This window comes from Pituophis catenifer, unplaced genomic scaffold (assembly GCF_029215685.1).
Source record: "Pituophis catenifer annectens isolate HBS135680 unplaced genomic scaffold, rPitCat1.0.hap2 SCAF_2, whole genome shotgun sequence".
Taxonomy (NCBI): Eukaryota; Metazoa; Chordata; class Lepidosauria; order Squamata; family Colubridae; genus Pituophis; species Pituophis catenifer.
In genome coordinates this window covers 82,097,683-82,112,166 of record NW_027256882.1, presented here as the reverse complement: position 1 = coordinate 82,112,166, position 14,484 = coordinate 82,097,683, and the positions used below count along the sequence as shown (strand labels likewise).

The following is a 14,484-nucleotide window of genomic DNA, read 5'->3' as shown; positions in this document are numbered from 1 at the left end:
CCTAAATTCACGGCATGGGAATGTCTTGAGAAATACTATTTCACTCTAGTAAGCCTTATTCTTAAGAGAGCAGTGACTGGAATATAAGGCAATACTGGAATAACACAACTTTTAGTTATCATTAAGCAGGAGTGATCAACACAAGCATTATTCATGCTAAATAAGTGAAAAGAATGTTCTTTCTGTGCCAACTCAAGAAAGCTCAAACTGCCCAAGGAGCTGCTGATACAGTTCTACAGAGGAATTATTGAGTCTGTCATCTGCACCTCTATAACTGTCTGGTTTGGCTCTGCAACCCAACAAGACAGACACAGACTTCAGAGGATAATTAGAACTGCAGAAAAAACAATTGCTACCAACCTGCCTTCCATTGAGAACCTGTATACTATACTGCACAAGTCAAAAAGAGGGCTGTAAAAATATTTACAGACCCCTCACATCCTGAACATAAACTGTTTCAGCTCCTACCCTCAGAACGACGCTATAGAGCACTGCACACCAGAAGGACTAGACACAAGAACAGTTTTTTCCCCGAATGCCATCACTCTGCTAAACAATTTCCTCAACACTGTCAAACTAATTACTAAGTCTGCACTATTAATCTCATCGTTCCCACCACCCATCTCCTCCCACTTATGACTGTATAATTGTAACTTTGTTGCTTGTATCCTTACGATTTATATTGATATTGTTTCCTGATTGCTTATTTGTACCCTATGACTATCATGAAGTGTTGTACCTTATGATTTTTGATGAACGCATCTTTTCTTTTATGTACACTGAGAGCGTATGCACCAAGACAAATTCCTTGTGTGTCCAATCACACTTGGCCAATAAAAAATTCTATTCTATTTTAGAAAAATACGTTAGGGTCCTGCCTTACGCCGCCGAGAGGCTGCTCCCCAGCTTTATTTCACTGGCCATGCTAGCTTAAAAGCAGCGATGGGAACGGTAGTCCACCACTTCTATTATATTTTTGTCTGCCCCATGATGGGTTCGACACTTTCGGGGGTTTCTCTACCACCTCTCTCACATTGTCGCTTTTACGACGCAAACAAGTGGGAAAAGGAGGTCGAAAACCCTTACATCTTTCAGTGAAAATAAAAGCACCCTGCTAGGGTGCAGACATCGGGGCATCACTTGATGGTAAACAAACCCCACCCGCTTTGCTTGCCGCCTCGCGGCCGACCGAAGCCTCGCAACCCAGCTCTTAACGCCGAGACCTCGTAGGCTCCGCCCCCTAGCCCAAGGGCACGCCCCCTTTGTTTTCCCGAAGCCTTGAGTGACGTTATCCGGGCCTGGCCTCCGTCACGCGGATAGGGGCGGGAGGCGGCACGAGAGCAAACATGGCGCCCGTGACGACTGTAGTCGAGCTGGTCACGGCCAGCGCGGAGGGAAGCGGCGCGGTAGCTGCCACGACACTCGCCGCCCCCGGAGCTCGCCTTCCTCTACGAGCGGCGGAACGAGCACAGTAGCCCATCGAGTCCCGAACCTCTGCGCTCCCGACTCGGGACATGGAGGCGCTGAGGACCGGCGAAGAGGGCGAGGAGCCTCCCAAAAGCATCCGCATTCTGGGATCGGAACTGGTGGAGACCTACACGGTGAGGCGGGGTGCGAAGGGGTTGTGGAGGCGGGTGGGTTTGGCGTGTCAGAGGCGTCGGCTTCCCCGGGGTCCCATGAAAAACGCCGTCGGTTCAGGCGAGAGAGAGGCTCCTTGTCCCGGAGCGTTTTCGGGCATCCCTGGGCGCCACGGGGAACTTGCACGCCTTTTTCTGACGGAGGAAGAAGGACAAGCGCACGGATTCATTGGCGTGGATGCTCGGGGCCAAACTGTCTTGGCCGCTGTTTTCCGTGTTTTAGACTTTCACGGAGTTCTTCAGTTCCTGAGTGGAAAAACAAAAGAAAACAGCATCCCTAGAGGAAGGAAATTGATGTCTCAGCAACAGCTCTGGTAGCTTAAGGTGTTGTCTTATTCCGGGTTGAGATGGCACATCGTCCGTTTTCCGAAGTTGGCGCCTTCCAGATAGGTGGGACTCTAGTTCCCATCATTCCCTGCCGGTATCACCAAAGCGCTGGCAACAAGGAATGAGCTGTGTCTAACTTACCTTGAAGGGGTTTGGTTGGGAAAGACAGGAACATTTGCTCTCTTTCTTCTGAATAGGCATGCAGCATCCCTTGGAGAAGGAGCTAAGAATATAATACGTGGCTTTAATGTAAAATGTGGAAAGAATGTTAGTCACTCAGCTTCAGATATTCTTGCATCTGAATCCAACTTATGAAACTGTTGATAGAAATCTTATTAGTTAACATTTTTGAATTCTGCTGTGGAGGAAAGGAAAATTATTTGTGTAATGTTTTTCCAATCACATTATTACAGTTGTCCTTTTATACACGGTTATGTCTCTGTAATAAATATATATTGTTTTGTGACTCACTGTTTTAAGAGCTAACATTGCAAAAAGCTTTAATATATTTAATATATAATATACTTTAGTTGTTTTGTTATATAACCAAAATGGGCTCATCTGCTAATTTTTCATCTATGGTAGTTAAATAATTTTTATCTATGGATTTTCTTTATGGAGCATACTGTTTTAGTAATCTTTTTAATGAACTGATAATATGCTATGAATAGGCCTTATTTCATTGGAGCTTGCATCCAAAATATCAAGAATCAGAGTTTTTACTGACATGCTTTGCAAAAATATTCAAGTTTATATTTGAGGACATTTTTACTTACCGTGTTTCCCTGAAAATAAGACCCTGTCTTATATTTTTTGAACCCTGTAATAAGCGCTTGGCCTTATTGCCATGTGCTCAAAACCCCCGATTGGGCTTATTATCAGGGGAGGTCTTATTTTGGGGGAAACGGGGTAATCAGAAGAAAATGAACAGTTGAAGAGACCTTTGAGATGAGTTCAGTTCCCAGGGACTATACTGATACATTTATATACTGTAGCTTTCTTCCATTAAAATACATAAGTGTTTGCCAGTGCCTTTTGAGATGGTTTATGATTTCTCAATCTGATTTGTAGACCTGGGATTTCTTGGTTATTTCCCATGCAAGTACTAATGAGTTCTAACCTTTCTAAAAAAATTGAGATCCGTGAAGATCATTCAGATTTTATTAAAAACAAGATAAAGTTTAATGCCGTAGTTCTAAATTTAATGTTTGCTTATTTGCACAATTTCTAAGACATAATCCATGGGCTAGCTAAAATTGATAAAAATATGTTTTCAGCAGAAGTGAGTAAAAGTATGTGGTTAAGTTTTTCATGTTGAAAGTAATGTGCTGGATCTGTTTGGTTTGTTATTGAGCAGCAATATTTTCAATTCCAGGCACTGTAGTAGAAAGAAATGGGTAGAGAACTTATTGCACGGTGTCATTAGAGTGTCAAGAATAAAATAAATCAAAGGTATAGTTGTGCAACTTGATATGTGATAAAAATCTGATATATAAAATCTTGCTATTTAGGACATAGCAAGAAGTTGGAATAGTAATCTTCCATTTTTGTAGGGTGACAGGTTAAAAACCTTCCATTAAATGTGCTATGAAGTTTAGCCTGTTCTGACCTAATACTAGATTAAAGGGTTGGATCTGCCACCTCAAGAATTCCCAGTTAGTATGATTTGCTCTTTCCCATTTTGGTGAGAATTGTGAAAGAAAAAGACACAATGCAGCCCAAGGGCACCGGATTGAAGAAGAGCTGTTTAGTGACTGGCTGCATTAGTCTCAGTCAGAATCCTATACATCCTTGTAAGTATTGTAGAAAGGATGTTATCTTTCTTCCCACTTGTTTGTTTTCTCTTCACCAACAAGTGTTCAACATTTGGAAAAAGTGAGCTACAAGGCAGAACCTGTTACAATAAAAAAAATACACTTTCAAATCTGTAGTTTTATCTGCTGTTGATTAGAAGAATAAAAAGAAAGGGCTGGATTCAGCAGCACCCTTAAACTAATAGCAGTTCTGGAATTCTGACTTAGCATTGAACATGATTATGGCTCACATCTTCTGGAACACGGGTGTCAAACTCGATTACATCAGGGGGCGGATCATGACGTATCATGACATTTTTTGCCTTTGCAGAGCCGGGGGTGGGGATGACCTGCGCATGACGTATCCGGCCCTTGGGCCGCCAGTTTGACAGGCCTGTTCTAGAAGAATACTATGCTGCTAATAACTTTATCCTCTTTCATAAGGTCCAATGTGAAATCTTATGCCTATGGATAAAGGGGATTTTGTATTTATTAATCTGTCTTTATGTATTCACTACCCTTTTAGATTATTTCTCTGATGAAATCTGCAAGCACTAAATGCAGGGCTTCCCTATCTGGATAATTGTGATTCTTTGTAACATTAAATATTTAAATCTAGAGCTAAAAAAATGGCAATTACCGAGAATATATAGTTTATCACTTCAACTGTAAAACAAAATCATTGTATTTCCTATGTGTGTTCATTGATGTACAGATTGTTGTGTTTATTCTAGATGCATAATTTGGAGGAGAGTATATGCTGGAAAAGCTGATGATGCAAACTGAATTTTCTTTGAATTTTTTGCTGCAGCATCTTGTATTTCTACTGTTCAGTTTGCAAAGCAGCTAGTTCCCTCAACAGTCAGAGCTGCTGCAGTGAAAACTTCAAAGAAAACTCCAGTGGTGTGCAAGATCCTCCTTTAAATTCATGCATATGTAGCTTCAGTAGGTTGCATAACGGCGTATAACAAGGTTGCTGGTGGTATTTCAACTACATTATTTATTAGAACTAGCACATTGTATATTCTAATGTTTTAATGAGTGATTGAAATGGAGGTACTTAGAACAACAGAGTTTGAAGGCACTTTGGAGGTCTTGTAGTCCAACTCCCTGCTCAAACAGGAAACCCTTTACCATTCTGAACAAATGGATTTCCAATCTCTTCTTAAAAAGTGCTCCAGTGATGGAGCACTCACAACTTCTGGAGGAAAGCCATTATATTGATTAATTTTTTCTCATTAACAGGAATTTTCTCCTTAATTCTAGGTTGGATCTCTCTTTGTTAAGCTTCCATCTGTTATTTCTTGTCTTGCCCAAAGGTGCTTTGGAGAATACACTGATTCGTCTTCCTCTCTGTGAATGTTTGGCTTGGCTAACCCTCTCCCCATTAACCCAGTCAGTTAAAAAGATAGTCAGAACCAGATTGTGTATGACGGTGCTCATAACTTAGCTTTCTAAATAGGACACACATGGACACGGACACACACACACTTTTTGTATTGAATTTGTAATCTTCCCAAGGGATTATCATCTTGGTATAATAGAAAGGCTCGGTAGCTTCACTGATCCTGAAATTGAAGCCAGCAGAGCGTGAGCTATCGTACAGGAAAATTGGAATGGAAGGGAAGAGATGAAGCTACGAATATACAAGTAGTTCTCATTTAACAACTGCCTTAGACAGTGACCATTGGCACTTACGACAATAAAGAAAAAGTGACTTTGCAACCAATCCATGCATTTATGATCCTTGCAGTTTTTCTCTGTTATGTATTTACCATTATAGCCAGTGTCAGGCCTAAGCCCATGATACAGCAAGATCCAATTGAATCTAGTTCTTTATTTTCTTATGCTTAATAGACAGACTAAACCTATAACCTAATAGATACATCCTGGGAGATTCTAGGATGTGGCTACCCTGGATCTTTTATCCCTCTCTCATCCAGTACAGGATTGCAAAGTCTCTTGCCTTTGACTCCACTCTGGAATTTGCTGCCATCTGCCTGGGAAGCCATAGTCCTACTTCTGACATTCTCCCCCTCCATTACTTCAGCTGCACATTCCATCACAGTTGTGTGTGCCTGATCCATTTTGCCCCCCCTTTCCCCCCTCTTTACAGAATGGAGAGATTGCTTAAACAGGTGTCTTCCTGAGCTGTTTTTCTTTGCAGTACAGCCTTTCCCAAAAGGTGCTTAACCACATGTTAATAAGTTTTGCTCTATAACCTTAATTAGTTGAACCTTTCGACAGGCTACTCCTGCTGCATGACACTGACCAGACCTTAATCAGTTTCACTGAAAGGCTTTTGTTTGCCTCCTAAGCAGCTCTTATCCTCTGCAAACAGCATTCCTTTGAATATGTATTCCCAATATGTTTCTGTTTATTCTCTTGTAATCCCTTACTCTCCAATGAATGCAAATACAATTCAATTCCATTCTAGCCATGGTGAATGTTCCAAAGATTGGCGAGTAAAGAAAAGGGGTTATAAGATGTGCTTTTTTAACCTGATTTTCTCGAGAGTCAAGTTCTGGAAAACTTCCCTGCAGTTTGGATTCATATCCTTCTGATGCTGTAAAACAGGAAAAGTGAAGTTAAATCATAAACATAATCATTCTCATGTGATGTTCAGTTAACAACAATTTTGCTTAACTATTGAATCAAGAGAATCAATTGAAGTCAATAAATGAGGACTACCTGTAATCTATAATCAGGTGGAGAGGGTGGGTGGTATCTTCATGTATGAGGAAATCCAGCTTAGTTAAACAGAAATTTTCCAAAAATCAAATATGTTAAAAAGTAAAGGCAAATCATTTCTGTATTATTGTCAAGAAAATCATGTAGATAGACCTGAAACATGTTTTCATGCCAGATAATGCTCACTGGTTAGGATTAAAATAAAATTGCTAATTACTGGGAAGATAATCTGAAAGTCATATACTTAGACAAAACCATAAAGAAATCTGATTGTTGAGAAAATTCAGTGACTAATTTCAAATTTGGAAGAAGAGTTTCTTGATTAAAAGGACAGTTGGAATGTGGAATGAGAGAACTATAAACCAAGGAGGACTTGAAATTATCAAAGTGGAAATGAACCATGCAAATTGGATATTTTAGTTCTAAGTTCATTTAGTTTATCAAAATGAGCCTTTTCAAATCAGATGAATATATGATAAAGACCATATAAAGGAATGAAGTATCATTAACACTGAAAATAATCTCAGCTGTAATTCAATAAATGATAAATTCCTATCTATTAGAATTACTCAATATCTAGTGAACATCAGTGTTACACAAATATGAGCATCTATTTCAAAATCAGTGACGGAAGAAAAGAAATTTATAACAAATTGTAAGAAGCACTACATGCAGGATATAGAAAGGATGTATTACTAATGGCTAATTGGAGCATTGACATTTAAGAAGAACCAATTAGATTCTAGATTGAATAAAGATGAGCCACTTCCTTATAACAATGAACAACAATACTTCTATATTTTTGGCATGTGATATGAATCTATGATGGTCTAGAAAAAAGTGTTTACTAAGATTCAGAGACATTGAAGAGGAAAACAGATATGATAGATGGTCAGTGTTCAGGAGAATGCTGGAATATCCTTGAAAGAGTGACAATTGAGATGGCAAGAAGTTGTCCATATATTCATAAGTCATTAGGACCAAATCATGGCATCTAGTTATATTTACAAGAAAATGTCTTAAGGTAAAATGTATCCTGTCAGCATTCTTAGCCAATTGAGATTTACATGAATAATGTGATTACTATATGACATCACATAGTTCTGTAGAATTAGCGTTGAAAAGTATAATTTAAGAATATAATTTACAAATCAATACTATTGAAAAAGAAAATGAGCTGTTGTGATACTTTCATTTTGGTTGAATAGGAACAAATTCAATTTGCTTGTTTGCTTGCTACTTCACTGAAGTTGATTTCCATTGTTCTAAAGAACAGGCACTCTAATTTTTATATTTTTGTACATTTTAATACATTGTATTTCCCTCTTCTTATTCTTGTGTTTTCATTCTGTAAATGAATAAAAGTCATGCTAATGCTTTGTGGGTATATCTACTCTTGTTGTTGCATTATGAAAAGCCTTCCAGTTCTATACCAATGCTTACCATTGATTTATTCATTTTTAGCTAAGCTTTGTTAATTAACTGCAAATATTGCTGAAGAAAAAACTGTAGCTAACTCTTATTGTATGAGATGGACAAAAATGTATATGTGAGAGGAGCTTTGATAGCAGAATGAGCCCATGAATGTCTCCATTGAAAAAAATAGCTGCCTATTTATTTAGACACTGAAAATAGAGCATAAGTCACTGAAATCTTCTCGTCCCTCTACTTTAACCAGTGGGATTCACACGGCTTAAATGGAATTTTCACCATCTCTGAATTGAGCCACCTTTAAAATAATTGCATCTCCAACCAAACCCTATGAATTTTTGTGATGTTGCTTCAGATTAGCTGCTGTTTATCTTTTGATTTTATTTATTTTGTGTCAGGATCAAACCTTAAACTGCCAAAATGAGGCTGCTCATTTTTGGCTTTATTATTAGCCAGAAACAAATCACTTTCAATGCATTCTACTGGTAGTAATTGACAGACCAACAGATAGTGTGTTGTTATCCATCAGCAATTCCCATTTGAGCATATTAGTTTTACACTTAGGTACTCCCACCCTCAGCCTATTCAATATCCTCCAAGTGACATAGGGGAGATCAAATCTTTAAGCCATGTTCTCTCTGAAAACTTGTTTTTGTTCTTGCAGTCTAAAATTTGGGGCATTTTAAGGAAGCTTTATGATCAAAAGGAAAGGTAGCTATTGTTAGTTTTTCATTTGTCATTATTTGTACAGTGTAATAACATTTCTGGATATATCTGTGCTGACATCTGTTCTTGCAGTCTAAAATTTGGGGCATTTTAAGGAAGCTTTATGATCAAAAGGAAAGGTAGCTATTGTTAGTTTTTCATTTGTCATTATTTGTACAGTGTAATAACATTTCTGGATATATCTGTGCTGACATCTGTTAATTTCATGGTTTTCAAGGTGCTCAAATAATAAATAGCTGGTTGTGAGCTATTAATTCTAGTGTACATTTGGGAAGGATGTAGGGATTTTATACATACAACATTTTTGAGACCATTAAGTATTAATACATTTCATAAGAACTTCTGTACCTTTTTAATGTTAGCATGTTACAGTATTTTTTAATATTGATTTTCTGTAATTCATAATGATTTTTAAAATAATTGTTTATATATTGTGATTTTATTTTATTGTTGTATAGCACCCAGAGTAATGATAGGCAGCTATATAAATTTGATAAATAAATAATCTTTAGATTTGTACACACTGGGTAATATTTTCTTTTCCAGATAGTAGTTTCAGCATTTTCAAATGGTATTCCGTTTACCTCAAACAGTAACAAAATAATAATCTAGTATAAATAGAAAGTGACTTCAACTTTGTTGTAATTTTTTGGTTACACTGTGTTCATATCACCATTTGAAGTGAAGAGTTGTACATGAATGGTAGCTCAAAAATCTTTATAGGATTTAAAATAAATGCAGCATTGCATTTATTGTATATTGTATATTTTTATGTGAATGTGTATGACCATTTTTTGTTGATTAAAGGCTGTTTTTCTTTTAGGTATATATCATTCAAGTGATTGTTGGAACCCATGAGTGGATAGTAAAACATCGATATAGTGACTTCCATGATCTTCATGAAAAGGTAATTATTCTGAAATTTTATCCCTAAAATAGTTGGCTTAATCTTTGACATCAGTCACTTAGAAAATGTTCTGACATGCTTGTATGCTTTTTGAAAAGGAATACTGGCTTATTAAGTTGTAGTGGGGTACTGTCCCAGGAGCTTGTTTTAGCTTCACTTAATGGAAAAAAGGACTGAAGAATGGAAGGTAAGTTCTTTTTCTAAAGATGCCCTTCAGAGGTTAAAATTCACTTAAAAACAGCTGTTGTTTAAGACAGAGTCCCCCAATCTTTTGAGCACCAGAAACCAGTTCCATGGAGAGAGATTTTTCCGTGAACCAGAGGGGCATAGCTTCACATGCTGCTGGGATCCTGGGGATGGGGCTTTGCTTCTTTACATGGCCTGGTTTCTGGCATACTGTGGACTGGTGCCGGTCCAGGGACTGGGGGTTGGGAACCCCTGTTTTAAGAGAAAGATAATTAAGTTGTCTGCTTACCCAGTTAAGTTATAGAGTGGTAATTAGGAAATAGCCTTCAAAATTGACAGACAAATTGAGGTTATATCTCAAGCAGCTGTGGTTAGAAATTAGTCATTTTTTTAAAAAAAAATGTATATAAATCAGATTTATTATCAATTATTATATGTATGGTATTTTTATGAGAACTATGTCTTATTAGTATTATTTAATGTTATAATTCTTAAATCACTGATTCATTTAGAGACCAACCTAATTTGTGTCTTTTACAGCTTGTTTTAGAGAAGAAGATAGACAAGAATATATTGCCTCCCAAAAAGATTATTGGTAAAAATTCCAAGAGCTTGGTGGAAAAAAGACAAAAAGAGTTGGAAGTATACTTACAAACCCTTCTTGCTATATTTCCATTGGCAGCACCCAAAGTACTATCACAATTCTTACATTTTCATTTATACGTAAGTTCTTTCCTACCACATTTTAATAAATTTTGCACTGTTATCTTTTCAGTTCATTGCATTTGTTTTAAACATAAGAGCATTGTTATTTACTGAACAGTTTCTGTTAGTTGAGCAGTCAAATGGCCTCTCATTATATTGGCTTTATTTATTTAAAAATGCTTTTAAGTCACTTTAGTCAATACTATTCTAAGCAGGTTCCCATAAGAAACAAAGCTTGATAGACAAAACAGACGGATGGATAGATAGATACATAGAAGGATAAATGGATATTCCGAGCACTTGGAATTGAACAAACCATTGCAGTTCTTGAAGTACTGATGTTATGTGATAGTATCAAGGTGTTTCCATTACATGGATAATTGCATTTTGTATCAGATGCAGTTTCCAAGTCATTACCTGGGGCAGTCCTACGAAACCATATTAAAGTAGCCCATTTAGGAGGTGACAAATGCATGAGTAAATGTTATCAATATATCCTACAAGAAGGGTAGATATAAATAAATAAGCAACAAAAGTATAGGTAGTCCTTGGTCACAATTGGCACTGAAATTTCCATCACCAAGCAATGTGGTCATAAGACATGATGTCATGTGACCTCATACTTAGCAATGGGAATTCCAGCACGCCCTATTACTGTCTTCCTTTCTTCATTTGTTCAGTGTACTTCCATGCTGTGTATTGAGCATAAAATATGGCCATCATGGAACCAATAGCCTCCCACCAGCCAGTACGCTCCCATAGAGAGGGGCTCCTCCGGGTGCCGTCGGCCAAACAATGTCGGCTGTCGGCCCCTAGGGGGAGAGCCTTCTCTGTGGGGGCACCTACGATTTGGAACGAGCTCCCCCCGGAGATACGTAGGATCCCGGATCTGCGCACCTTCCGCCGCGCGCTTAAGACTTTTCTATTTTATCAAGCTGGCCTGGCCTAAATCTTCCCCCTTTAAAATTTTAAATTTAAAATTTAAAATTTTTAAATTTTAAATTCGTCTTTTTATAGGGGTATGGGTAAGGCATTTTAAATTGGGGAGCCATTTTAGATTTAATTCTGTTTTAAACGTATTTTAATTGTTTATATTGTATGTTTTTAACTTTGGCTGTTCACCGCCCCGAGTCCTTCGGGAGAGGGGGCGGTATAAAAATCTAATAAATAAATAAATAAATAAAACTTAGGCAGAGAAATGAAAGAAGGATACTTTTATTTAAAGTGCTACAAGACTAAGCCTTTTCTTATTTAAATTGCCTTGTTGTTTAATGATTTTACTGCATTGAGTTGAAAATATTGAATCAGATGAAAATGTTCCATGAAGAAATAAACATATAATTTTGTCAATTTTTTTCCTCTTTTTCCATACAGAAATTGAATGTTGGAGCATCTTTTATACATTGTATTTATTCCTGATGTATTTACTAGCAATTTATTTGTCATTTGGCCATGACAACACTATTAATGGTGATATCAGTAAAAAGGAGAGGTAGTTGTTACATAGTCAAAATTGAAATGATAAAAACAGCCAAGAATTACCTTGTAGGGAAGATGGTGGCATAGAAATATAATAAATAATAAATGTGCTTTTTTGGTTTGTTTGTTTTTTTGACAACAATAGTTTCTTGTACAGGTGGTCCTGAAATTATGACTATAACTGATCCCAGAATTTTGGCCAGTAAAACTATTATTACTACATCATGAATTGTGCTTACACTATTTTATAAATCATTCATATTACTTTCAGGGAGAGGCAATGTAAGTGTCATAGACTGAGTTGGATTTATATACTTTAGATCAGACTGCATGATATGAATGGGGTCTTCTGAAAACATCTCTCAAGAATTATTTGGAATAGCTAGGAAGAATAATGACCAAACCGGCACAAGAGCACTGGATGTTTCCATATAGAAATTAAACGTAGAATTTAGCATCTAAGCATTCTACTTCCTGCATAATTTTCAAAAAAAGTAAAGCATTATTGCTTAATATATAAAATCATGTGCACAAATGTTTTATGAACTAATAGATTTAAATAATATTTTGATTTTATCTTTTTATTTCTTATTTTTTTCAGGAAATCATTGGAATCACAGCTGCATTGGCTGAAGAACTTTTTCATAAAGGTATGAAACATCAGAATTCTTAACATTTATTTATAGTATGTTATCCCTGAAATAGAATCGTACACATTACATCTATATTTTGTTTAAAAATCTTGTTTTCTACAGTATACAGAAAGAAAAGAGGATAATGAATCCCACCAAACTATGTGATGTTTACCTTTGGATAGATTGTAAAATGCATACAGGATCTATTACTACGACCTAACTTTTTGCAGTCACCTCTGCCCTGAAAGACATGGGTGTGTGTGAGAGACTGCCTGAGGGGAAGGGGATATGTGAATGGCCAGTGCAGCACAAATGCAGAGGTGCATGGGTGAGGAAGACTTAAGACTTACATTGACTTTCTGGGAAAGCCAACAGAGAAGATTGCAAATGTTCATCATTTGATTGTGGTTCACCACAAAAGGTTGTTAAGAGCAAACTAATTACTGAGTACCCAGATCAGATCATATGACTGTGAAGTGCTGGGACAGCTGGAACTCCAAGAACCAATCATAACCATTATTTGTTCAGTGCCATTGTAACTTTGAACAGTCATTGAATGAATGCTTGTGGATTGAGTGTACTTTCTGGATACCACACAAGATAAAATGTCCTTTGAAACAGAAAAGACTGTGTATCCTTGTTTCAGATTTCTGCCACTATCATATCATTTCTTTTTTACAATATTGTTCTCTAGGTATTATTCATAAATATTTACATCTTGTTTTCTAGGAGAGCAATTACTTATAGCTGGTGAAGTTTTTAATATTAAACCTTTGCAGCTTTATGCTGTTACTCAACAGCTGCGTCAGGGGAAACCAACATGTGCAAATGGTGATGCCAGAACTGATCTTGGTCACATTCTGGATTTCACATGCAGACTCAAATATTTAAAGGTAACAGATTCTAATTTCAGTTGCTCATTATTATTATTATTATTATTATTATTATTATTATTATTATTATTATTATTATTATTTATTAGATTTCTATACCGCCCTACTCCCGAAGGACTCAGGGCGGTGCACAGCCAGACAATAAAAACACATACAATACAAAATTTAAAAATAGAATAAAATCAAATTAAATAATTTTGGCCCCGACAAATTTTCATTTGGGTTGTCTATAGAGACTATGCTTTATAGGAAGTGTTTTCTGCCTTAGTAGAAGAAATTGGAAGAAAATACGGTAGCACTGTTGAGGTCTTCTGTTAAGAAGACCTCAACAGGTCTTTCTTCCTGAAAGACCAAGAGCCTTGGTAGTACAGTGGTCTAAGGCACCCTGTTATTAAGCTGGTTATTAAGACCAGCTGCCTGCAATTACTGCAGGTTCGAATCTCGCCAAGACTCAAGGTTGACTCAGCCTTCCATCCTTTCTAAGGTAGGTAAATTGAGGACCCAGTTGTGGGGGCAATAAACTGACTTTGTATAAATATACAAAAGGATGAAGGCTATTGCTGAGCACATTGTAAGCCGCCCTGAGTCTCCGGAGAAGGGCGGCATATAAATCAAATTAAAAAAAAAATAAAAAAAAAAGATGGTGAGTTTCAAACAAAAACAGATACCTTCCATGACCTGCATATTTAAATTAGCAATTCAGATCTTTCTTATTTTAAAGACTAGTATATATCTTATTGTAAGCTAAAGGTCACATGCTCCCAATAGTATTGGCATTGAAGAAAGAACAAGAATGCCAAAGAAATATATGATGGTCCAGATATTTGTCTAGACCACTATATAAAGATGGAGATAATTCCATGAAGAAAGAAATAATTGCCTCTAACATAGACTCTTGGAAAAATATATTGAGCTTTAAAAGCTGCATTAAGACGTTTTGTTTAAATTAGAACGGTAAGATTGAAATACTTTAATATGTTTTTAGTAAGATCTTCTTTATATATTGTTCTAGCTAATTATTTCCCTAAGTTCCTTTTTTGCTTCAGTTCTACTTGTATCTGAATAAGTATCATT

The 14,484-nt window shown here is 36.7% G+C and overlaps 1 protein-coding gene across 5 annotated transcripts in view; it reads left to right on the top strand.

The window, feature by feature from the left end:
• The first annotated feature begins 1,331 nt into the window (after positions 1-1,331).
• NISCH (nischarin) overlaps positions 1,332-14,484 on the top strand; it is a 36,452-nt gene continuing 23,299 nt past the window's right edge. For all 5 annotated transcript variants that reach the window (XM_070937048.1, XM_070937047.1, XM_070937050.1 and 2 more), the window contains exons 1-5: positions 1,332-1,601; positions 9,429-9,512; positions 10,239-10,421; positions 12,484-12,532; positions 13,247-13,410. In XM_070937048.1, the coding sequence (XP_070793149.1) occupies positions 1,515-1,601; positions 9,429-9,512; positions 10,239-10,421; positions 12,484-12,532; positions 13,247-13,410 (567 nt within the window). In that variant the 5' untranslated portion in view covers positions 1,332-1,514. The remainder of the gene's footprint in view (positions 1,602-9,428; positions 9,513-10,238; positions 10,422-12,483; positions 12,533-13,246; positions 13,411-14,484) is intronic.